Genomic DNA, 24,894 nt, shown 5'->3' on the forward strand with positions numbered 1-24,894 from the left:
TAGCAGGATACCCTCAGATTAAAAATCAACACGCTTGGCTCTAGATTACACCTATCTAAACATACTTTACATTGTTTGCGAGATCAGACATAATATCACTATAATCATGTGTTAATTTTTGGAAGTTGATTTCATTTCAGTGCATCTAATTTGTAAACATTTCAACTGTATTAAATTATTTTTTAAAATCAATTCCACAAAAATTAACACCCATCAAAATAAAGTGTCGTAAGTGTTAGCGTTCTTATAGATTCAACGATAAGACAATGTATTCCACTGACCACATTTCACCCATTCCCGGGGTGTGTTTGACAGGTCATTACAAACATTTCCGCGCTCGTAACGTTAACGGGAAAAAAGGTCAGGCACAAGCAAGAGTCACAGAGTCACAGGAGTAAAATGAAAGCAATCAATCCAGCGAGATTTTAAATGACAAGTGGATTTTGCACCCCTCAAACACAGGAAAGAGATAACTGAAAAAGACAGATCCTCAGGTGGGAGGGGAATGCGCATTGCTACTAAGTAAGCATCCTGGTCTTGACTGTGTTTTTAATGAGTACTGTTTGCTGATGAGAATGGTAAAGCAGGCACAGTAATAGGTGCATGTGGAGTTGTTTAACTGGAACGATGGCATAAGGGTGAGCTTATTAGGGGAGATACTATAGTTGATCATTGCTTTTCTTTCTGCTTGCTCTCCTTGTGAGATGATTCACATGTTATTACACTGATATAGTATGTATAGGATCTACACCACTTGAATGAACAGAAGGAACAGATGTTTGATATTTGGTTTCCCTCAGCTCCAGACGGACGCGGAGAAGCACTCAGCCGTCGAGCAGAACTCTGTGTGGTCCGGCAGCGACGAGGTCAAGAGGTCAGACGGGGGCTCGGACAGCGGGTTCAAAATGGAGTCGGGCTCCAAGTGGTGCCACCACCCCTCAGACATGTCGGACGAGTCTGACAGGAGCTCCTCGGGCCGCAAAACGCCTTCCATGGCTCACACTGGCTCCTGGAGGCGGGGCATGAGCACCCAGGTGGGCATGACCTCGCCCAGGACCAAGGCACCTGTCACGCCAGTCTGTGGCACGCTGAAGACCCATGGGACAGGTACTTTACATGCAGAGTAGAGCCATGTTGTGTCTTGTCTGGAGTCCAACAGCCACAGTGTCTATGTATTGTTCTCTATCAGTCTGAACTGCTTGGGTTCCTGTAGCATGTGATAAGGCAGCCAGCAGTCAACCACAGAGAGGTTTTATCTGGTGAGATCAGGGCTCAGGTTGCCAGGTGATAAAACCACTCTCCGGGGAGGCGTTTGAAGATTTGGTGATCTCTTACCTTTTATATTGAAATGGTAGATAGAGAGGCCTTTGAGTTGAAACATGTTGGAACTCAGCAGGATGTCTGATGCTACTGTACTGTTGAGTGAATGTGCTTGGTCCATGGTTGACAGACTGTGTCATGTCTCCACCCACAGGTAAAACGGATGACGCCAAGGTGTCTGAGAAGGGCCAGCATTATCTCTCGCCCGGGCCAACAGCAGCATGCAGCGCTCCCCATCAGACACGGGCCGCAGCAGTGGAGACGAGGCCAAGAAGCCCCCCTCCTCCTCCAGCCGCACCCCCACCACCAACACGTTTGGCTTCAAGAAGCACGCTGGAGGAGGTATGACCATGGTGACAGCCAGCGGAGTCACCATCACCAGTGGCTCCGCCACCCTGGGGAAGATCCCCAAGTCAGTGCAGCTCCACGGGGGTCGAGGCCTTGGTCGCCAGGCCAGTGTGGATGATGGCTACCTGCCTGTGAGCTCCCACTCCACCCTGCAGTACCGCAGCCTCCCCCGGCCCAGCAGAGCCTCTGGTGGGGGCCGCAGCACCAGCATCGACTCCAACCTCAGCTCCAGGTCCAACACGCACCACGGCCCCAAAAGCCGCAGCCAAGTCCCCAAGCCCAGCGCCGGTGGCATCCCCCTACCTGGCTCGGGATCCAACCAGACAGACAAGGAGAAGGGGGTGTCCTCTGAAGCCAGTCCCATGGCCCAGGGCTCAGCAACTCTGCCCCCTCAGGGAGCCAGGCAGCCAGGGGGAAAGTACCCAGACATCTCCTCCCCTACCCTGCGCAGGTGAGCCCACCACCTCCATACTACAGTCTACTTACAGTACACCAACCACCAGCCATCAGGGGCTGTCTTACACTAACAGTCGATGAGTCTGATAGCTCCTTCCTCCAGCCCTGAAAGCACTACCACACCAGCCTGCTTGTTTCAAGGGGTGATGTATTCAGGCACAGTGCAAACGGATTTGAGTTGGTATACTCATCATATCAGTATTATAAATTAGTAACATGAAAGAACATTTAGAGAGCCCTTATCAGGGTTTCATTACGTTTTTTGCCCATGACTTGTGTGAGTGACATAAAAGGCTTGGTTTATCACTAGGCATAGGGCCTCTCTTCCCTTGTGGCCTGTAAAATAATGTCCTATCAGTGGTCATTAAAAGCAGGGTGACAGAGCCCAGACATGACCAGTGTTTTCTCTAGCTCGAACCCAGTACTGGGCTGCCTGGTGTTGCTTTAACTGCTGCTGCTTGGACTTATCTGATTAATCGCCTGATGAGGTAATGAGAAAATAGAGCAGGTGTTTTCCCTCAGTGGTCTGAGTCTCCCTTCTCATTTAACCCTTGTTTATTTCATGTTGTCAAAACGAATACGGTGTCTGTGGCACACGCTTTACATCCTTCTTTAATTCATGTAAATGACATGTTGATAAAAAGCCACGGTAGAAGATGTATGATAGCTGCTCACACGGATTCCCAAACCGGACCAGCGAATTAGAGAGAGAGATTTATTTGTCTTGTGATTATACCATGAAGTAGGCATTGTGTTCCCGTGGCAACGTTATGATATGTATATGTTTCGCTTCTCTTTGCATTAAACAGTTTTTTCATCACAAATTCCTTCAACAATTCCCTACTTAAACCCATGTACCGCATAATTCTCCTGTCACTCTTCTCCACTCCTCTCTCCGGTGCCATCCAGACTGTTCGGAGGCAAGCAGCCTAAGCAGCAGGCCCCAGTCACCACCGCAGAGAATATGAAGAACTCCACCGTCATCTCCAACCCCCACGCCAACTCTGGCCAGCAAGTCGGCGCTCTGGACTCCCCTTCGGCCAGTAGTGGGGGCAGTAGCCCTCTGTATGGGGGTGGAGGTCGCCTGGGTGTGGAGGCCCACTCCCTCTCCCCCCTGGCCTCCAGCCCCGGCTCAGCCCTGTCCACCCCTTCCCACAGCCTGGCCTGGAGCAGCACTCTGAGCCCCGGCTTCCCCTCCCTCAGCAGCCTTGCCACCAGCAGCGAGTCCATCGACGTGTCCCTGGGCAGCGGTGGCCACGGACACCACGGCCATGGTCATGACACACTGCCAGCCTGCGTCAGGAACAATGGCATCAAAACGGGATTCTCAGAAAGGTAGGAGCTGTTTGTTTTTTTTTAGGAACGGCCAGGTGTGGCTATGTGTTTTAATATCTACTACAAGCTCCCCTCCCTTTTCCTCCCTTTGTATCTCGACCTTTAAACTGTTGTGTGCATGAGGGTTAACAGAAGTGTTTGAGTGGCCGTATTGATGATATAGGAGATGATAGGAGACTGACTCCAAGCAGGTGTTGGTGGGATGAAAGCATGGATTCTATCATGACTGATGATCTCTCTGTTTCCCCCTTCTCTTGGTGCTGCTCCTCTCTCTGTTTTGTCTACCCCTACCTCCTAACCCCCTTCTCCCTACCCCCTAGTCTTAGCCCCCTCTCCTCTCCCTCGGCTAGTCCCAAATTCAGCCGAAACACTTTACCCCGGAAGCAGGACAGGTAAATGTGTCTATATGGAGTTAGGCTTGCTTGATATTGAAACAGCTGCCTGTGTGTAGTGTACTGTGTTGTGAAGTGAAGTGACCGTTGGATGTTTTCACAGCATGCATAGTGCCATCTGCTGGCTAAACTAGGAAGGGCAGGGCTGTAGTCTGAAGCCTAATCTTGAGATGTACATCAAATCATATAGTACACCACAGCTATGATGCTTCTATAGATAAGAGATCAGTTATCTGAAGCTGTGTCCTGTCTCTATATGTTCAGAATGGCCACACACCTACCTGCACCAACACAGGAATTGCCCCAGTGATTAGATATATATTACACCTGTTTTTTTTACTTAAACAACTCCCAAAATACATTTACATTTTACATCTTAGTCATTTAGCAGACGCTCTTATCCAGAGCAACTTACAGTTAGTGAGTGCATACATTTTTTCATACCTCTCCGTAAGTCACCATTTCCTTGAGCAATTTACTCAGGAAAAAAAAGATTGAGAAAAAAACAAGCAATCAAGTATTGTTTTCATGAAGGTACATTGACTTGTAACTTCCACCTGTATCATATATGATGCATGATCCCCTGCTCTGTGATGTTGTAGACCATGTTGTGATTGTACTAAATGCACATTATCAGACAGCCTTGATGTTATCCATGTGCCTCCCTGTCCATCAACAACATAGGTCATTATATCTGTGCAGATAGTGACTTGCAACATTCACACATAGATGTGGATGTGAGAGGGCTTTTCAGCATCTCCCATCTCTCTCCAGGTATGGCCACCTGCCCCAGCTGCGTAGTCATGACGACCCCCGGGACTGGCTGCGTTCCCACTCTGCGGGAGGTCTTCAGGAGTCTGCCGGCAGCTCACCCTTCTCCCCCGCTTCCAGCCTCACCTCGCCCTCCGGAGCCCGCTTCAACTTCTCCCAGCTTGGTAGGTGTAGCCTCATCCCTCTGTACTCATCACTATGATAAGCATTGTAGGAGCAGTGATAGTCATCTCTGCACCCATAACTAAATATTGTGTGCATGCTGGCTTAATGTTTAATCTCTTTCAAGAGACTACAGTGATATTAGTGGTGATGTAAGGAAAGGTAGTAGTGATTATATATACTATGTTGTATTTCACTCTTACTTTCCACTGAGTGAAGAGTAACAGACAGAAGACAAACATATCTGATCAATGCCCTCTGTCCATGTCTGTTTTTAAGATAACCTTTGACCTGTGTTATATAACGGATGTGTCCCAGCAGGCAGCCCTACCACAGCTGCCCAGATCAACCTGGCGAACCTCCGCAGCGGCCTGGCCAATCAGGAAGGGCCGTACGACCCGTACAGTGACCGCCTGAGGAACTCGTCCATGTCTCTGGAGGAGAAGAGTCGCACCATGAGCAGCTCTGGGTCCTTCAGAGAAGGACTAGAGGAGGGTAAGACAGACTGACACACTCCTCTACCTATCTGCTCTCACACATGGCCTTAGAGAAATACTGGTCAAGTCATTTTTTGTTTATTCAAGTTTTTTTAGAGGGTTGTTTTGACACTCCACATGCATGTGTGAACTACCATTTTACTTCTGAATGGATTATAACTCTCTTAGAAAATCAAGCTTTCCTTACCTAAGATCATTTTTTGAAAGCTTTCATTCTTTACAGGGCGCTAGTGAAAGATTAATATTTGTCTTACAAAAGTAATGTTTATTGAATCCACATGTTTGTTCAACCAACCACTTAAATCACTAGTGAAGTCATTCATTACCTTTAGTATTCCAGTCTCATTTAGAACCTGTGTTGATTTTCCACACATCTACAGTTGAATTGGGAAATAGAAAGAAGCACTTTGTTCGATTTGTGAAATGTACATAGACTGAGGTTTGATGATTGACTACACTTCTTTCACTCTGAATGGCATGTTGCTCTTGTGGTTTGGTGCTTGTCCTGAGGCTCTCACTTTCGCTGATCCCTCTATGATGCTAGTTTCTTGGCTGGTGTTGTGGCATGCAGGCCAGGGTGAGGAGGAGGAGAAAGGCTGAAAAGTATCTCCTCTCCTCCCCCGTCGCAGACAGACATCTGACTCAACACCAGCTTCCTGACAGGAGCACAAGCCCTGTTTGATGGCACCCCAGTGTCTACTTTTCTCCTTTAGAACGCAGATTATAGAGTAAACCAGGGAAAATCCTTGATCCAGTAACAGTATACATATCAGTATTGTAGGTCTCGAGTCCGGTCTCGAGACCACATTTTCACTGTCTCGGTCTTGTCTCGGAGTCTGATACATTTGTACTCAGTCTTGACTCGGTCTCGGACAGTGAGGACTCGTAATTTCTTCCCAAAACCAGCCGAGTAAAAAACTAAAAATGATCAGCTTCCATTCAGTAAGCACATAAAACCGCTTCGCCAGGCCAAATATATACACTCCTTTCTTGATATAATACCTGCAGCCTTTATATCTATTATAGACATGTTTGCTCAGTGGCAAACCTATTGGACCTAGGCCTTCAGTGTGTGACAGGTTTGTGATGCTGAAAGGTCAGCAACGGTAATACCAGCGCACTCATGTAGGAGAAGGCCAGCAGTGGCGTAGTGGAGGCTATACGCCGTATACCCACTTTTTTATTTATGTATTGGCATTGTGTATACTCACTTCTTAATCCATACTGATTTGTATCAAAGTAGTGTAGTGGCGGTATACGACTTATCAATTATGCAGTACAATAGAGAAATCATGCACAAAGTAGCCTACACAATCGCAAAGCACGTGAAATATATTCACATGCGCGCCGCACACATAGCCTAGTTTCAGAGGAATATAATCTGCAAGCAGCAAGAGCGCACAGCTCTCAACTGGTTTTGGCATGGAGCAGCTCACAGATGAATGACATTGGAAGGGTTGGTAGGAAAGAAGTTTCAATTTATGATATCTGTCACGATCGTTAGACGGAGTAGACCAAGGCGCAGCGTGATGAACGAACATATTTTATTATCTTAAGTGATAATACAAACAAAACAACAAACGATACGTGCAGTCCTACAGTTAAACACAACCAAACACGGAACAAACCAAACGGAACAAGATCCCACAAACACTATGGGAAAACAGACTGTTTAAATATGGTTCCCAATCAGAGACAACCAGCAACAGCTGACACTCGTTGCCTCTGATTGGGAACCACTCTGGCCAACATAGAAATACAACACTAGAACTCCCACACAGAACATAAACACATAGAATCTACACACCCTGGCTCAACATATAGAGTCCCCAGAGCCAGGGTGTGACAGTACCCCCCCCCCCCCCAAAGGCGCGGACTGCGACCGCGCCTCAACATAAACAAAACAGGGGAGGGCTGGGTGGGCATTCCTCCTCGGAGGCGGTTCCAGCTCCCGGCTTGACCACCACCCTCCAATAATCCCCCCGCAGCGCCCCTGGTCCGGTCTGGCCCCGCTGGCTGGAGCTGGACTGGACATCGTAGGAGCGGATTGCTTAAGCTCCGGTGTGGAGCAGCTGACCGGTACCTGACCAGGCACCGGTGACCCAGGCACGGGTTATGCCGGACTGACGACGCGCACCCCTGGCTTGGTGCGTGGAGCAGGAACGGACCGGACCGGGCTGACGATGCGCACCCCTGGCTTGGTGCGTGGAGCAGCAATGGGCCGGACCGGGCTTACGATGCTCACCCCTGGCTTGGTGCGTGGAGCAGGAACGGGCCGTACCGGGCTGACGACTCGCACCCCTGGCTTGGTGCGTGGACCAGGAACGGGCCGTACCGGGCTGACGACTCGCACCCCTGGCTTGGTGCGTGGAGCAGGAACGGGCCGTACCGGGCTGACGATGCGCACCCCTGGCTTGGTGCGTGGAGCAGCAACGGGCCAGACCGGGCTGACGATGCGCACCCCTGGCTTGGTGCGTGGAGCAGGAACGGGCCGTACCGGGCTGACGACTCACACCCCTGGCTTGGTGCGTGGAGCAGGAACGGGCCGTACGGGCTGGCCGACTCGCATCCCTGGCTTGGTGCGTGGAGCAGGAACGGGCCGTGCCGGGCTGACGATGCGCACCCCTGGCCGGTGCGTGGAGCAGCAACGGGCCGGACCGGGCTGACGATGCGCACCCCTGGCTGGTGCGTGGAGCAGGAACGGGCCGTACCGGGCTGACGATGCGCACCCTGGCTTGGTGCGTGGAGCAGGAACGGGCCGTACCGGGCTGACGATCGCACCCCTGGCTTGGTGCGTGGAGCAGCAACGGGCCGGACCGGGCTGACGATGCGCACCCCCTGGCTTGAGTGCGTGGAGCAGGAACGGGCCGTACGGGCTGACGACTCGCACCCCTGGCTTGGTGCGTGGAGCAGGAACGGGCCGTACCGGGCTGACGACTCGCACCCTTGGCTTGGTGCGAGTGGCAGGAACAGGCCGGTCCGGGCTGGCGACACGCACCGTAGGCTTGGTGCGAGTGGCAGGAACAGGCCGGGCCGGGCTGGCGACGTGCACCCTAGGCTTGGTGCGAGTGGCAGGAACAGGCCGGGCCGGGCTGGCGACGCGCACCGTAGGCTTGGTGCGAGGAGCAGGAACAGGCCGGGCCGGGCTGGCGACGCACACCGTAGGCTTGGTGCGAGGAGCAGGAACAGGCCTTACCGGGCTGACGACTCGCACCCCTGGCTTGGTGCGAGTGGCAGGAACAGGCCGGGCCGGGCTGGCGACGCGCACCATTACCTTGGTGCGGGGAGCAGGAACAAACCGGACCGTACTGGGGACACACACCACTGGCCCTACGCAGGGATCTGGAACGGGCCGGACCGGACTGGTAACACACCCCAGTACCTCTCGCCGTGCCTCTACACCTTCCTTCCCCTCTTTGACCAGTGGCCCCCGTAACCTGGCGGCCTCCTCTGCCAACCTCCCAATTCGCCCTGTGGCAGCCTCCTGCTGCCCAGTCGCCCATGCCGTGTGCCGCCCCCTAAACATTTTTTGGGGTTGCCTCTCGTCCGTCCGACGACGACACTGTTGACGCCGTTGCTCCTCTCTCGCCAGGGCCTTAATCTTAGCCCATGGCCCTTTTCCCCCGAGCATGTCCTCCCAGGACCACCCTTTGCCCACCTGGGCCATCGCCAACCTCTCCAGCTCCTTTCCCGGCGCTTCCTCCCATGTCCAGGCTGCCTGCTCCTGGACACGCTGCTTGGTCCTGGTATGGTGGGATCTTCTGTCACGATCGTTAGACGGAGTAGACCAAGGCGCAGCGTGATGAACGAACATATTTTATTATCTTAAGTGATAATACAAACAAAACAACAAACGATACGTGCAGTCCTACGGTTAAACACAACCAAACACGGAACAAACCAAACGGAACAAGATCCCACAAACACTATGGGAAAACAGACTGTTTAAATATGGTTCCCAATCAGAGACAACCAGCAACAGCTGACACTCGTTGCCTCTGATTGGGAACCACTCTGGCCAACATAGAAATACAACACTAGAACTCCCACACAGAACATAAACACATAGAATCTACACACCCTGGCTCAACATATAGAGTCCCCAGAGCCAGGGTGTGACAATATCTACCAGTAAATGCTAACTAAGGCAACAATGAGTATGCAAACTAGGTATTGAAAAGTTTGGTCCAATGTCTTCATTAGTAGGCTATTTGTGATGCCCTGTTTGCATCAAGGGCGTGGCATGGGTGGGCCTGGATGGACACAGGCCCACCCACTGGGGAGCCAGGCCCACAGAATCAAATTGAACAAAAACTAAAAAAATTATACATTATTATTACGAAAATACTACTCAGCACCCCTCACCCCCATAAATATTTTTATTTTTCCCAGACCTCCAAAATGGTCACCTGATGTGGTTTAAGCATTGTTGTGGAAAAAAATATATAGGAAAACTAATAAAAAACCATAGGAAAACATAGCATTTTTCACACAGGGTGTTTTTCCTTCGCTGGGTGGGCCGTTTGGGAAATCTTTGGCAAAATTAGAGTATACCCACTTCTCCAGGCACCACTACACCACTGCATAGGGCCAATGGAAAGACAGAGGTTATACACAGCATGATGTTAAAGGATAAGCAGTCCATAAACTCTGACATAATATGCCATTAAGTCCTAATCATATGAATACAAAAACAAAACCATTAGGCTAAGCAGTTCCTAATCAAAATGTACAACTATTACTTCCCATTGCAAAAAATATTTCACGTTTAGCACACAAAGTAACCGATGACCTAAAATGTAAATGCCACAATGTTTCACACACAAGTTATTTTCAAAGAGATGGCTAACAACAGCAAGCAAGCTCCAATAAAAAACACAGTTCCGCTCATCAGATGATGATCAACTTAACTTCTTGTTGAAAGTTATTCTTGAAATGGAAGAAGCTAACAAAATTAGCAACAACATCCTCTTCGATAACACCTGCTGCAGCCACTGCAAACTAGCATACAACAAAAGATAGCTAGCTAGACCGTGGGAAAACTACTGCTCGTTATTGCGCAGTGACCTGTTGGCCTTTGAGAAGGCAGAAGTTTCCATACGTTTTTTTTTTAAACGGTCCCACTCATTACAAGTCAAAATGTGATTGGTTGATTCCACTGTCACTCCAAAATGTTGCCCTAATAAAGTTGAATGACAGATACCTTCTATCTAGCTTCTGATGGCCTAGCCAATGGCTGACTTAGCTAGCTAGATTTATCTTCCCAGAGACCACTAAAGAAAAATCCTGATTGGATCATTGTTAACCCTTTCCTTTCCAACAAAAACTAAAGCGATTGAATCAGAACATCATTGAAAAGAATAATGTAATTAGAATTATTATTATTAGAATTATGATATACATCCTTAGCCCTTCTCTGAAGGCATAGAAGGCCCTCATTGTTCCCCACTGTGTTTGGGTTAGTAATAATTTGTAGAGTGGCTCTATTTTCCCTCAGCATGCATTTTTTTCACCATTCTAAATGTCTAAAGAATCCATATGTTCTTCTGAAGTACAAACACAGAAATACTGGACATTTTGAACTCTTACTATGGTGGCGATTTGACAAAATTGCAATCTTGGTCTTGAAATCGGTCTCGTTTAGGTGGTCTCGAACACAACACTGATACATATATTTACTCCTGGTATGAAGATAGAATGAAATATATGTTTCAGAAAAGATAAAACATCCATTACAAACTTGAAAAACAAATCCAACGTCCTAGCATGTAAAGTTGTAATTTGGGATATTTACTGTAGTTCAATGGTCATTTCAAAGAATGATATATAGGCCTACTGTACCTATTGATATACCGTTTATATACACATACACTCAGTGGCCAGTTTATTAGGTACACCACCCCGTACACGAAAATAGTTAGCTCCTACAGACAGTGAGTCATGTGGCCGTGGCTTGCTATATAAAGCAGGCAGACAGGCATCGAAGCACGCAGTTACTGTTTGATTGAACGTTAGAATGGGCAAAACGAGTGATCTAAGCGACTTTGAGCCTGGTATGATCGTCGGTGTCGGGCGCGCTAGTTCCAGTATCTCAGAAACGGATGGCCTCCTGGGCTTTTCATGTACGACAGTGTCTAGGGTTTACCGAGAATGGTGCAACAAATAAAAAACATGAAGTCAGCGGCAGTCCTGTGGGCGAAAACAGCTCATTGATGACAGGTCAAAGGAGAATGGCAAGAATCGTGCAAGCTAACAGGCGGGAAGGCAAAATAACAGGCAAATAACAGCGCAGTACAACAGTGGTGTGCAGAACGCCATCTCGAAACGCAAAACTCGTCAGTCCTTGTCATGGATGAGCTATTACAGCAGACGACTACACCGGGTTCCACTACTATCGGCTAAAAACAAGAAGAAGCAGCTCCAGTGGGCACGCGATCACCAACACTGGACAATTGAGGATGGAAAAACATTGCCTCGTCCGACGAATCCCGGTTCCTGTTGCATCATGCTGATGCACAAATCAGGATTTGGCATAAGCAGCATGAGTCCATGTCCCAATCCTGCCTGGTGGCAACGGTACAGGCTGGTGGAGGTGGTGTAATGGTGTGGGGAATGTTTTCCTGGCACAGAATAGGTCCCTTGATATACCAATTGAGCAACGTTTCCATGCCCCAAAGAATTGAAGTTGTTCTGAAGGCAAAGGGGGATCCGACCCGGTACTACATGGGTGTACCTAATAAACTGGCAACTGAGTGTATACCGAGGCTAAATGTCACTGTCCATAGCTAGCTAACCCCCATAGCTCTTCATGGGTTTCCTTGAGCTTGTAGTCCTATAAGACCTGGCCTTGGCTTTGACACCAGTGCCTGGAAATGCAGACTGTTATGGAATGATTTTTCCACACACTTCAATGGACTCTGGAACATTGGAGAACACACTCAGGGCTCTAGATAATTTAGGCTTGTTTGTACAAACGCTAGGTAAGCAGCTAAGCATTTAGTTAAAGGCCCAGTGCAGTCAAAAACGTGATTTCCCTGTGTTTTATATATATATTTCCACACTATGAGGTTGGAATAATAATACAATTATAATGCACTTTTAGTGTAAGAGCTGTTTGAAAAGACCGCCTGAAATTACAGCCTGTTTTGGCATGCCGGGTAACATCAACAGGCAGCAAATTATACTGAACAAAAATATAACCGCAACATGTAAAGTGTTGGTCCCATGTTTCATGAGCTGAAATAAAAGATCCCAGAAATGTTCCATACGCACAAAAAGCTTATTTCTCTGAGGAGTATTTCTGTCTGTAATAAAGCCCTTTTGTGGAGAAAAACTCATTCTGATTGGCTGAGCCTGGCTCCCCAGTGGATGGGCCTGGCTGCCAAGTGGGTGGGCCTATGCCCTCCTAGGCCCACCCATGGCTGCACCCCTGTCCAGTCATGTGAAATCCATAGATTAGGACCTAATGAATTAATTTAAATTGACTGATATCCTTATATGAACTGTAACTCAGTAAAATCTTTGAAATTGTTGCATGTTGCGTTTATATTTGTGTTCAGTATAGTGAATAGACCAATAAGAAAGAGAGTTCCAAACCTCTCTTCCAATAACAGCTAGTTTTCAGTTTTCCCACACCTACTCAGACCACTCCCAGACAGTTTTAGCAAAATTCTTGCTTGAGAAATTTCTCTTTGCTAATAAGCTATTTGTGTTTATTTTTGACCATTTTAATTGAAAACAATCACAGTAAGGTACTTCATTGTTACCCAGAAATGATTTGATATTGAGATTAAAATGGCTGCGTTGGACCTTTAGGTTTGGCACATCCCCCTGCTGTCATTTTAGTCCTGCGGTGATGTTTTGGTTCCATTCCATTATGATGAATGAAGAGAGAGTCAGCTCATATAGCGAGGCTGGGTTAGTGCAGTAACAGTACTCACTAAAGCATAATGATGATGTATAGGCTGATGACTGCTGCTGAAGTGTGAATGTGTCATACTGTATGTCTCACCAGCGATATTTTAAGTTTGGACATGTGAATATGTGAGTGTAGTCAGTCAGTTAGATATTGGGGCTGATGTGTGGATTTCAAACCATATCAGCACAATTAAAGGGTAGGCTACAAAGTAAACTAGTTACAGTAACAGAACAGTGGCACACACGCGAGTGCACGGTCACACACACACACACACACACACATTGTTGTAAACGTTCACTCAGGGGACCTGTTTATGCATGTTCCTGTTACCAACGTTGTCAGGTTGAGATGAATCCCTACTTACATGAATCCAATATTTATGATTCATGTGGTCAGATGATTGAGTTGAGCGTTGTGTTTTTTTTTCTCTCCAGTCCACGGCTCCTCTCTGTCTCTAGTGTCCAGCACTTCATCTGCCCACTCCACGGTGAGCGCCACTTTGATTCATGTTTGATGCACTGTCCAATCACATAGTACGAATGTCAATATGCTTAGGGCTGGTTTCCCAGACAAAGATTAAGCCTAGTCCTGGGCTAAAAAAATGTTATTTTAATTGAGATTGTTCATTGAGCATGCTTTTTAGTTCAGGACTAGGGTTAATCTGTGTCTGGGAAACCGGCCCTTAGTGAGCTATAGTCTGGGTGAAGGTGAAGGGGAGGGACCATCTCAACATATCTGACTTGACTGCTGAGTTGCATTGCTAGTTAACTGCTTGTGTGAATCCCTGTAGCCTTAGGTGGAAACTGAATATGTTCAGATTGTTTGTCATGCTGTCTTATTCCATGCATACTCTGACCTGCATAAACCTCTTCTCTTCTCCTGTTTTTCATAGCCTGAGGAGAAATCTCAGTCAGAGGTAAGAACAACTTTACATTCACACAAACAATGTGCCACCATTGATTACCTTTGGGACTGTAACAGCATAACTGTTTATGAGCCAGCAAGTTATTTGGGTACTACATACTCTATATCCTAATATTATATTTCCTGTAGATAAGCATTATCTTGTTTTTCTGTTCTCAGATTCGTAAGCTGCGGAGAGAATTGGACGCTTCCCAAGAGAAGGTGTCTGCTTTGACCACTCAGCTGAGTGCTAATGTAAGTATGATGGCAAATGGTTACTATGCTATGCACTGTGGCCATCATGGTTCCACTGGTACTAACTGTCAGCGTTGGGGTCAATTCCTTTTAAATTCCAGTCAATTCATAAAGTAAACCAAATTCCAATTCCACATTTTCCTCATTGAAAAGCATTGAAGATAATTGGAATTGGTATTTCAGTGTACTTCCTTAATTGACTGGAATTTAAATGGAATTGACCCCAACCCTGCTAACTGTATATAATGCCTTGGTTGTGCACATTGGAATGGATTCGTCCTAGTGTTGCGTGTTACCAGCATTTAAAATACCTAGATGTCAAAGAGTTCCAGCATTGCGTAAGTGTTTATGTTTACCTTTGCGTGGCTTCCTACAGCACATTGAACATGACACTGTGTAATGGTCTGAGAGGGGAAGCAGGCATTCAGCCCCATTATCTGCTCTCTGAATGTAAACAAACACGACAGCCCAGCAGCAGAAACAGCAACAGTAACAGCCTAATGAAATGGTACATCCTCGGGCCCGCATCCACACTGGTTATGGGATCTCACAAACAGAGATTTCACAACAAAGCAGGCTAGAGGTTCCTGCAGCTGTGGGGGCTTGGGTGGAATATGAAGGATGTAGTCCGCTGTAAGATAACTCGGGTTAGGGTGCTAGAGTATGGCCTGAGCCCCTGGCCTTACCAGCCCTGTAAGACATACCTGCACTAGGACCTTATTGACTGACTGACTGACTGCCTAACAGACTGTACAGCCTGATAGTAGAGCAGTCAGCCAGGACTGCCACATGCCTCAACACCAGCCCCTCTGTCTGATGGAAGCCCTCCAGATCTGTTCCCCGCCTTCTCTTCTGCCTTCTGCCAAGCTATCAGCTCATGTTCCTTGGAAGCCGGGCTCTGGGCTGTGATAGGAATCAGAACGTGTGTTTACTCATACCTCTGTGTGATGATCAGAACAGAAGCACCTAGCTATCAGTCTTCAGTGTCTGTCTGCTACCGGACTCATACTCTATCAAAGGCAGACTGGTCCCTGGCTGGACCTGGACCACGCTGAGCTGAGGAGCTTTAGCCATGTCAGCCAAAAGCAGCCCGGTGACGGTGACGTGGTATCCCCTGAACCACTACCCGTCCCTGGGGAAGGAGGCAGCAAGAGAGAGGGCCAGACGCCAGCTGCAGCCCAGGCTGAGACACAGCCTGAGCTACAGCCCTGCAGGCCACAAGGACGACAGCAACATACAGCAGGACCTCACTGAGGTGGGATCTGACCGGAACCTCTGGGCTCTCACAGGGCCTCAGGCTTAAGGGCTTAGAGACTCTGGATGCTTTGGTTTGGGAAGTGAATTTGTATGTTGGCATGTGGGTATTTGTCTGTTTATTGTGGAGTCAGCATTATAGCATACTACTGCTACTACATGCTGGGTATTTGTCTGTTTATCGTGGAGCCAGCAATATAGCGTACTACTGCTACTATATGCTGGGTATTTGTCTGTTTATCGTGGAGCCAGCAATATAGCGTACTACTGCTACTATATGCTGGGTATTTGTCTGTTTATCGTGGAGCCAGCAGTATAGCGTACTACTGCTACTACATGCTGGGTATTTGTCTGTTTATTGTGGAGCCAGCAGTATAGCGTACTACTGCTACTACATGCTGGGTATTTGTCTGTTTATCGTGGAGCCAGCAGTATAGCGTACTACTGCTACTACATGCTGGGTATTTGTCTGTTTATCGTGGAGCCAGCAGTATAGCGTACTACTGCTACTATATGCTGGGTATTTGTCTGTTTATTGTGGAGCCAGCAGTATAGCGTACTACTGCTACTACATGCTGGGTATTTGTCTGTTTATCGTGGAGCCAGCAGTATAGCGTACTACTGCTAATACATGCTGGGTATTTGTCTGTTTATTGTGGAGCCAGCAGTATAGCGTACTACTGCTACTACATGCTGGGTATTTGTCTGTTTATCGTGGAGCCAGCAGTATAGCGTACTACTGCTACTACATGCTGGGTATTTGTCTGTTTATTGTGGAGCCAGCAGTATAGCGTACTACTGCTACTACATGCTGGGTATTTGTCTGTTTATCGTGGAGCCAGCAGTATAGCGTACTACTGCTACTACATGCTGGGTATTTGTCTGTTTATCGTGGAGCCAGCAGTATAGCGTACTACTGCTACTACATGCTGGGTATTTGTCTGTTTATTGTGGGGCCAGCAGTATAGCGTACTACTGCTACTACATGCTGGGTATTTCTCTGTTTATTGTGGAGCCAGCAGTATAGCGTACTACTGCTACTACATGCTGGGTATTTGTCTGTTTATCGTGGAGCCAGCAGTATAGCGTACTACTGCTACTACATGCTAGGTATTTGTCTGTTTATTGTGGAGCCAGCAGTATAGCGTACTACTGCTACTACATGCTGGGTATTTGTCTGTTTATTGTGGAGCCAGCAGTATAGCGTACTACTGCTACTACATGCTAGGTATTTGTCTGTTTATTGTGGAGCCAGCAGTATAGCGTACTACTGCTACTACATGCTGGGTATTTGTCTGTTTATTGTGGAGCCAGCAGTATAGCGTACTACTGCTACTACATGCTAGGTATTTGTCTGTTTATTGTGGAGCCAGCAGTATAGCGTACTACTGCTACTACATGGCTGGGTTGTGAGCTGTAACTAGAGGTTGGAGCTCAGTGTGTCTGTCCTAGATATGTCAGAGGACACGCTCGTCTCTGTTGCAATAATCTTGATGTTCTGCTTTTGTTTTGCCTGTTAAGCTGTTATCACTACCAGGAACGTCATGTTTGATTTCACGTTTGATTTAAAAAGATTTGCATGCTTTAGGTTTTCTGTGTAATGTCAATCGATTGCGCTGATTATTTTCCTTGCAAAACATATCAACAACAGCAATGCATAGGAGAATATGTAATATCTACAACCCACCTCAGCTTTGGAAATCCTATTCCTGCGCTGTGGAATATTTTTTGCATTTATCTTCTAAAACACAAGCCATCCATTGATTTCATGCATTTGAGGTGGTTTCTTTGGATATATATGATGCCAAACTGACTGCATACTGAGCCGGCCTGCAATCTCTTTGTACATCTTTGTGAGTCAACATGCAAGTTGATAACGAGCATGACTTTAAGCAGCATTTCTCTCATACCTGTATCTCTACAAAAGATAACAAATACTTGTGATAATTGTACTCTGCATATGAGAAGAAAACATCCCAAATGTATTTTGCTTAAGCAGAATTTCTCTTTTTCCTTTGTCTCTGCTCATCTGTGGCTGTGAGAAGGTAGCAGATCTCTGGTTTCACTGAGGCAGCTGATAGCTAGCTAGAGTGTGTTAGGACTCGTGTTGGCCTCATGTTCATCTCTACCAGGCTGCTAAACCATGGAACCCTGCCCAGACAGGTAGATATGTAGTCATCAGAGAGCCTGGCCCATCACCCATTACAGTGGCTTGCGTAAGGATTCACCCCCCTTGGCATTTTTCCTATTTTGTTGCCTTACAACCTGGAATTAAAATGGATTTTGGGGGGGGTTGTATCATTTGATTTACACAACATGCCTACCACTTTGAAGGTGCAAAAAATTTTTTGGGGTGAAACAAACAAGAAATAAGACAAAAAAAACAGAGAATTTGAGCGTGCATAACTATTCACCACCCCAAAGTCAATACTTTGTAGAGCCACCTTTTGCAGCAATTACAGCAGCAAGTCTCTTGGGGTATGTCTCTATAAGCTTGGCACATCTAGCCACTGGGATTGTTGCCCATTCTTCAAGGCAAAACTGCTCCAGCTCCTTCAAGTTGGATGGGTTCTGCTGGTGTACAGCATTCTTTAAGTCATACCACAGATTCTGAATTGGATTGAGGTCTGGGCTTTGACTAGGCCATTCCAAGACATTTAAAGGTTTCCCCTTAAACCACTCGAGTGTTGCTTTTGCAGTATGCTTAGGGTCATTGTCCTGCTGGAAGGTGAACCTCCGTCTCAGTCTCAAATCTCTGGAAGACTGAAACAGGTTTCCCTCAAGAATTTCCCTGTATTTAGCGCCATCAATCATTCCTTCAATTCTGACCAGTTTCCCAGTCTGCCGATGAAAAACATCCCCACAGCATGATGCTGCCACCACCATGCTTCACTGTGGGGATGGTGTTCTCGGGGTGATGAGAGGGGTTGGGTTTGCCCCAGACAAAGCGTTTTCCTTGATGGCCAAAAAGCTCAATTTTAGTCTCATCTGACCAGAGTACCTTCTTCCATATGTTTGGGGAGTCTCCCACATTCCTTTTGGCGAACACCAAACGTGTTTGCTTATTATTTTCTTTAAGCATAGGCTTTTTTCTGGCCACTCTTCTGTAAAGCCCAGCTCTGTGGAGTGTACGGCTTGAAGTGGTCCTATGGACAGATACTCCAATCTCCGCTGTGGAGCTTTGCAGCTCCTTCAGGGTTATCTTTGGTCTCTTTGTTGCCTCTCTGATTAATGCCCTCCTTGCTTGGTCTGTGAGTTTTGGTGGGTGGCCCTCTCTTGGCAGGTTTGTTGTGGTGCCATAATCTTTCTATTTTTTAATAATGGATTTAATTACATTTACATTTTAGTCATTTAGCAGATGCTCTTATCCAGAGCGACTTACAGTTAGTGAGTGCATACATAATTTTTTTTATTTGTCATACCCCCCGTGGGAATCGAACCCACAACCCTGGCGTTGCAAACACCATGCTCTACCAACTGAGCTATATCCCTGCCGGCCATTCCCTCCCCTACCCTGGACGACGCTGGGCCAATTGTGCACCGCCCCATGGGTCTCCCGGTCGCGGCCGGCTATGACAGAGCCTGGATTCGAACCAGGATCTCTAGTGGCACAGCTAGCACTGCGATGCAGTGCCTTAGACCACTGTGCCACTCGGGAGGTGCTCCGTGGGATGTTCAAAGTTTCCAATTTCTTTTTTATAACCCAAACCTGATCTGTACTTCTCCACAAATTTGTCCCTGACCTGTTTGGAGAGCTCCTTGGTCTTCATGGTGCCGCTTGCTTGGTGGTGCCCCTTAGTGGTGTTGTAGACTCTGGGGCCTTTCAGAACAGGTGTATATATACTGAGATCATGTGACACTTTATTTAACTAATTATGTGACTTCTGAAGGTAATTGGTTGCACCAGTTCTTATTTAGGGGCTTCATAGCAAAGGGGGTGAATACATATGCACACACCACTTTTCCGTTATTTATTTTGTATACATTTATGAAACAAGTAATTTTTTTCATTTCACTTCACCAATTTGGACTATATTGTGTATGTCCATTACATGAAATCCAAATAAAAATCCATTTAAATTACAGGTTGTAATGCAACAAAATAGGAAAAACGCCAAGGGGCATGAATACTTTTGCAAGGCACTGTATATCAGCATGGAACCATTTCTAACATGCAGTGACTTCCCCAGCTGCCCCTGTGGAGCAACTAAATTCCTGTCATTCTTCTCTAAATACTCTATGTACACCATGACACGGAAGCCATTATCACCTGTGTATGTTTTTGTTTTGGCTCTGTGTATGCATGTTGTGAAAAGTATGTGGGTATGTCCTTTTTCAAGAACTGCAGTTTGTTGCCCATTTCACAGCCCTGAGTTGGGCTTACAAATGAAACAAATGTATGTCAGTTGAAGGAGAACAAATGACATTGTCAGCAGGTCAGTTTTGCAAACTTATACATGGGTAACTAAATGTGTTCTGCTGTGTGTATGTCTGTAGGCTCACCTGGTAGCAGCATTTGAGCAGAGCTTGGGGAACATGACCATCCGACTCCAGGGCCTTACCACCACGGCTGAGCAGAAGGTAAGGACTGGAGCTGTCAAAATATCTGTTTCCTCAGAAATATGTGTTGCTTTATCATGTTGTTGTATTTTAGGACTTTGAGCTGAACGAGCTGAGGAAGACCATAGAATACCTGAAGAAGCAGAACACAGCAGCCCATGCAGCCATCAACGGTGTCATCAACCTGCCAGAGCTCACCTGCAAAGGTGATAGGCCAGGTGAGAAGTTACCTCCCACATCAACATGGAAACCCAACAAGGATGGATGGCTATTGGCTAGTGAGAAGAAAGGCATCTGACACCGAATCAGAATGGATTCCAATTCTATGCCATCATCTGGTCCTTGTCTCACCCTCTCTCTTGTGCATCCCACAGCCTCCGCCAATGGAAGCCCCCAGTCTCAACCAGACCTGTGTATCCGCAGACAGCACTCGTCTGACAGTGTGTCCAGCATCACCAGCGCCACCAGCCACTCCAGCGTGGGCAGCAACCTGGAGCTGGACGCCAAGAACAAAAAGACGAAGAAGAACTGGGTAGGTCCTCTACTCATTGTCTATCTAGGTGGCTGGCTAGCTGTCAGTCTGTCACTCGGTGTCTATCTGTCTATCTACATGGCTGGCTAGCTGTCTGTCGCTCTGTGTCTGTATGTCTCTGTCTGTATGTCTAATCTGTCATATGTTCTTGCCCTTTCCTCCAATCCTTCTGTTTGTGCTCAGCCTCCTTGTGCAGGAGCAAAGGTGAATATAGTTATTGTTGTTAATGAGCTGCTCTAGAAACTAGATTGTGAGTTGAGAATTGTGAGGTGTTCTCTTATTACACATGACAAACAGCAAAGAAACTGCACACCACTACAAAAAGGTTTGTCATCTGTAATGTGTTAGTTAGGAGATACAAGTTTAGGTCAATATACTCATGCATTTTCTGCCTGTAGAAAAGAGGTGTGTATACAGTATGTTGGTTGAGCACTGCCTGTACTAACCTATGAAGTGAAATTAAAACGTCTGTGTGTTTTCTTTTGGCCTGATATAATGCTGTTGCGTGTGCTGGAGGGAAGGTGAAAGATGACTATGTACGCAGACAGTGACGATACTAGTATCTGTGTATTAGTTAGAAGTACAACTGTGGCATACCTGACTATTTGACCACAAGGGGGCAGATGACTACTGAATTTAAATATCTAAATCTGCCCTTTAGTGGTTGAGTAGTCATGTCAATTAGTGAGGTTTTAAAAGTGATATCTGAAATCTTCCTCCCTAGCCTTGTGTTCATTCCCTGTTTGTAGCTGTGAGATTATAGTTTGCATTCAGTCTCTTTAGTGAGCTGCCTTGTGTACAGCATATTCTCTGTCCCTAAAACCTGTACACAAAGTATTGGATTATTCCTGTCTTCACAAAATAAATCCACCCTACCTCTATTGTGTCTCCAAGCTAAAAGTTGAAATTGTCTATGGTCATGTCTATGGTCATGTCTATGATCGTGTCTATGGTCATGTCTATGGTCATGTCTATGATCATGTCTATGGTCATGTCTATGGTCATGTCTATGGTCATGTCTATGGTCATGTCTATGGTCATGTCTATGGTCATGTCTATGGTCATGTCTATGGTCATGTCTATGGTCATGTCTATGGTCATGTCTATGGTCATGTCTATGATCGTGTCTATGGTCATGTCTATGGTCATGTCTATGATCATGTCTATGGTCATGTCTATGGTCATGTCTATGATCATGTCTATGGTCATGTCTATGGTCATGTCTATGGTCATGTCTATGGTCATGTCTATGGTCATGTCTATGGTCATGTCTATGGTCGTGTCTATGGTCATGTCTATGGTCATGTCTTGGCATGTCTGGTCATGTCTATGGTCATGTCTATGATCATGTCTATGGTCATGTCTATGGTCATGTCTATGGTCATGTCTATGGTCATGTCTATGGTCGTGTCTATGGTCATGTCTATGGTCATGTCTATGGTCATGTCTATGGTCATGTCTATGGTCATGTCTATGGTCATGTCTATGGTCATGTCTATGGTCATGTCTATGGTCATGTCTATGGTCATGTCTATGATCATGTCTATGGTCATGTCTATGGTTGTGTCTATGATCGTGTCTATGGTCGTGTCTATGATCATGTCTATGGTCATGTCTATGGTCATGTCTATGGTCGTGTCTATGATCGTGTCTATGGTCGTGTCTATGATCGTGTCTATGGTCATGTCTATGGTCATGTCTATGATCATGTCTATGGTCGTGTCTATGGTCGTGTCTATGGTCGTGTCTATGATCATGTCTATGGTCGTGTCTATGGTCATGTCTATGATCGTGTCTATGGTCGTGTGATTGTCTGTTGTCTTGTCTTTCCCCTCTTGTGCTGTCATATCGTGTGGAGGTTTATGAGGTAAGCTTAACACACTAATTCCCAAAACAGACTTTTATTCCTTGATAAGATGGAGATAGTGAAAGAGTAGAAGTTTATTACTGCTTTGTGATTCAAATGTATTTCTGGGCCCCTTATATGTCTGTGTGTTTTACTATGTAATCAGGTCTCTCTGTTTTCTGCTCTTCTCTGACCCCCATCCCCATCCCCGGCTACAGCTGCGGAGCTCCTTCAAGCAGGCATTTGGGAAGAAGAAGTCGCCCAAGTCTGCGTCCTCGCACTCAGACGTAGAGGAGATGACCGACTGTTCCCTGCCCTCCTCCCCCAAGCTAACGGCTTATAACGGCTCCACCACCTCCACACCCATGATCCGGAACTCCCACTCCAACTCTCTGTGAGTACCTGGGCCCAGGCTATTAGACACTCACCTGTTTCTAAATGGGAGGGGCTAGTGGATCATTATGGAGGCTCCCTGTTTTTCTAATTTAATACAGTCAACTCAGGGGTCTGGATTCCAGGTGACTACCTCATGAAGCTGGTTGAGAGAATGCCAAGAGTGTGCAAAGCTGTCATCAAGGCAAAGGGTGGCTATTTAAATATATTTTGATTTGTTTAACACTTTTTTGGTTACTACATGATTGCGTATGTGTTATTTCATAGTTTTGATGTCTACACTATTATTCTACAATGTAGAAAATAGTAAAAATAAAGAAAAACCCTTGAATGAGTAGGTGTGTCCAAACTTTTGACTGGTACTATATATATACAGTATATCCCAGTACCCCAAGCTGTGTGTGGTATCATTAGAGACTGCATGGCCTCATTGTTTTAGTCAATAGTTGGATGTTTCGCTTGAAGCTGTTCCTCTCTTGTCTGTCTGTCTGTCTGTTTGTCTATGTTTGTCTCTAGTCCCTTTCTCTCTCCCCTGCCTGTTAGTGGGCGTGGCTGGCCCGGTAGCACTCGGGTGTTGAGGACTGGGTCTCTGGCTCAGTAATCGAGTATGAATAATGTCTGAATAACCACCATTCACTTTATTATCAATTCTAATGATGGATAATCCTAACAAATGTCCCTGATGCACCAAATGATTATTTAACCAATTAATATCAACTTGATCACTCATGACATGTTGTGCCATTGAAACTGGAATTTTGAGCCAATCACACACATCCTTCACAGGACCTTGATCTTGTCCTGTTTACTATTGCCTGAACCCCTATCTATCACAGTGATTCAGTGCCTCTGGATTAACTTGGAATATGCTACAATAATTATTTGCAGTGACAAACCAATTACTTGTACAGCATGTTACTGAGTTTTTTAAATCTTTGTAAGAAAATGATCATTGTGCTCCATGAGGTTTCTTTGGGATGTGCTCTTGAGGACTAGCATTCTGTTTAACCCTGAACTGACCAGACATCTGTCTCGTCTGCAGGATCTCAGAGTGCACAGACAGCGAGGCGGAGACGGTGATGGCGCTCCGCAGCGAGCTCCGAGACAAGGAGATGAAGCTGACTGACATACGCCTGGAGGCCCTCAGCTCTGCCCACCAGCTGGACCAGCTCAGGGAGTCCATGAACCGCATGCAGGTGAGGGTGACCGAAACATGGTCACATATGACCATTGATATATGACATGATGAGGGCCTGGAGGTTTCCCTGACCTTGTGACCTGGCATTTTCCTGGTCAAGGTTTGCATGGTCAGGGGAAAACTCCACACCCTAGAAATGACCACGCAAACATTGTCCATCACAAAGCACGTCAAATACAAAGTGGTACGATGCTGAGAGTTATGTGTGTTCTAATCTGTCCTCAGGGCGAGATAGAGAGGCTGAAGACAGAGAACGACCGTCTGAAGATAGAGAGTCAGGGCAGCTGCAGCAGAGCAGCCTCACAAGCCTCAGTGACCTCACCCTCAGCGGGCCAGTCACAGCACAGCCTCGCCCTAACAGAGTCCACCAGCCTCGGTAAGAGAGACTGTGTGAATGAGCGAGCGTACGTGCATGCATGTGTGTGCGCCTGTGTTAGTCTTTGTGCGCGTGCGAGCACGTGCATTCACTTGCGCATGTGCGTGTGTGTGTTTGTAGTCTTGTATGCAATAGCTAATATCTATGTCCCTGTCTCTGTAGACATGTTGTTGGAGGACAACGGGGATGGTAGCTCACGGAAAGAAGGACGACACGTCAAGGTGGTCGTAACTCTAGATGAGGACGCCAAGTGGAAAGAGGTACGAAACATCTTACACTTCCAACTCACCAGAAATTACAATGGCTACCAAAAAATGTATGACTGTCACCTTATTTGTCCTTAATATCATATCTTATGATCAATTCGTCCTCATATTC

At 46.6% G+C, this 24,894-nt stretch overlaps 1 protein-coding gene across 1 annotated transcript in view; it reads left to right on the top strand.

Moving 5' to 3' along the window:
- LOC121576904 (neuron navigator 2) overlaps positions 1-24,894 on the top strand; it is a 125,949-nt gene that overhangs the window by 82,757 nt on the left and 18,298 nt on the right. The window contains 19 exon segments of the mRNA XM_045223568.1: positions 801-1,107; positions 1,475-1,527; positions 1,530-2,119; positions 3,034-3,459; positions 3,780-3,851; positions 4,626-4,786; positions 5,106-5,279; positions 13,634-13,686; positions 14,092-14,115; positions 14,283-14,357; positions 20,109-20,192; positions 20,266-20,389; positions 20,546-20,703; positions 20,887-20,907; positions 22,562-22,570; positions 22,768-22,943; positions 23,985-24,138; positions 24,366-24,516; positions 24,679-24,776. Of these exon segments, the coding sequence (XP_045079503.1) occupies positions 801-1,107; positions 1,475-1,527; positions 1,530-2,119; positions 3,034-3,459; positions 3,780-3,851; positions 4,626-4,786; positions 5,106-5,279; positions 13,634-13,686; positions 14,092-14,115; positions 14,283-14,357; positions 20,109-20,192; positions 20,266-20,389; positions 20,546-20,703; positions 20,887-20,907; positions 22,562-22,570; positions 22,768-22,943; positions 23,985-24,138; positions 24,366-24,516; positions 24,679-24,776 (2,910 nt within the window).

Source organism: Coregonus clupeaformis, chromosome 11 (assembly GCF_020615455.1).
Source record: "Coregonus clupeaformis isolate EN_2021a chromosome 11, ASM2061545v1, whole genome shotgun sequence".
In the NCBI taxonomy this organism is placed as follows: Eukaryota; Metazoa; Chordata; class Actinopteri; order Salmoniformes; family Salmonidae; genus Coregonus; species Coregonus clupeaformis.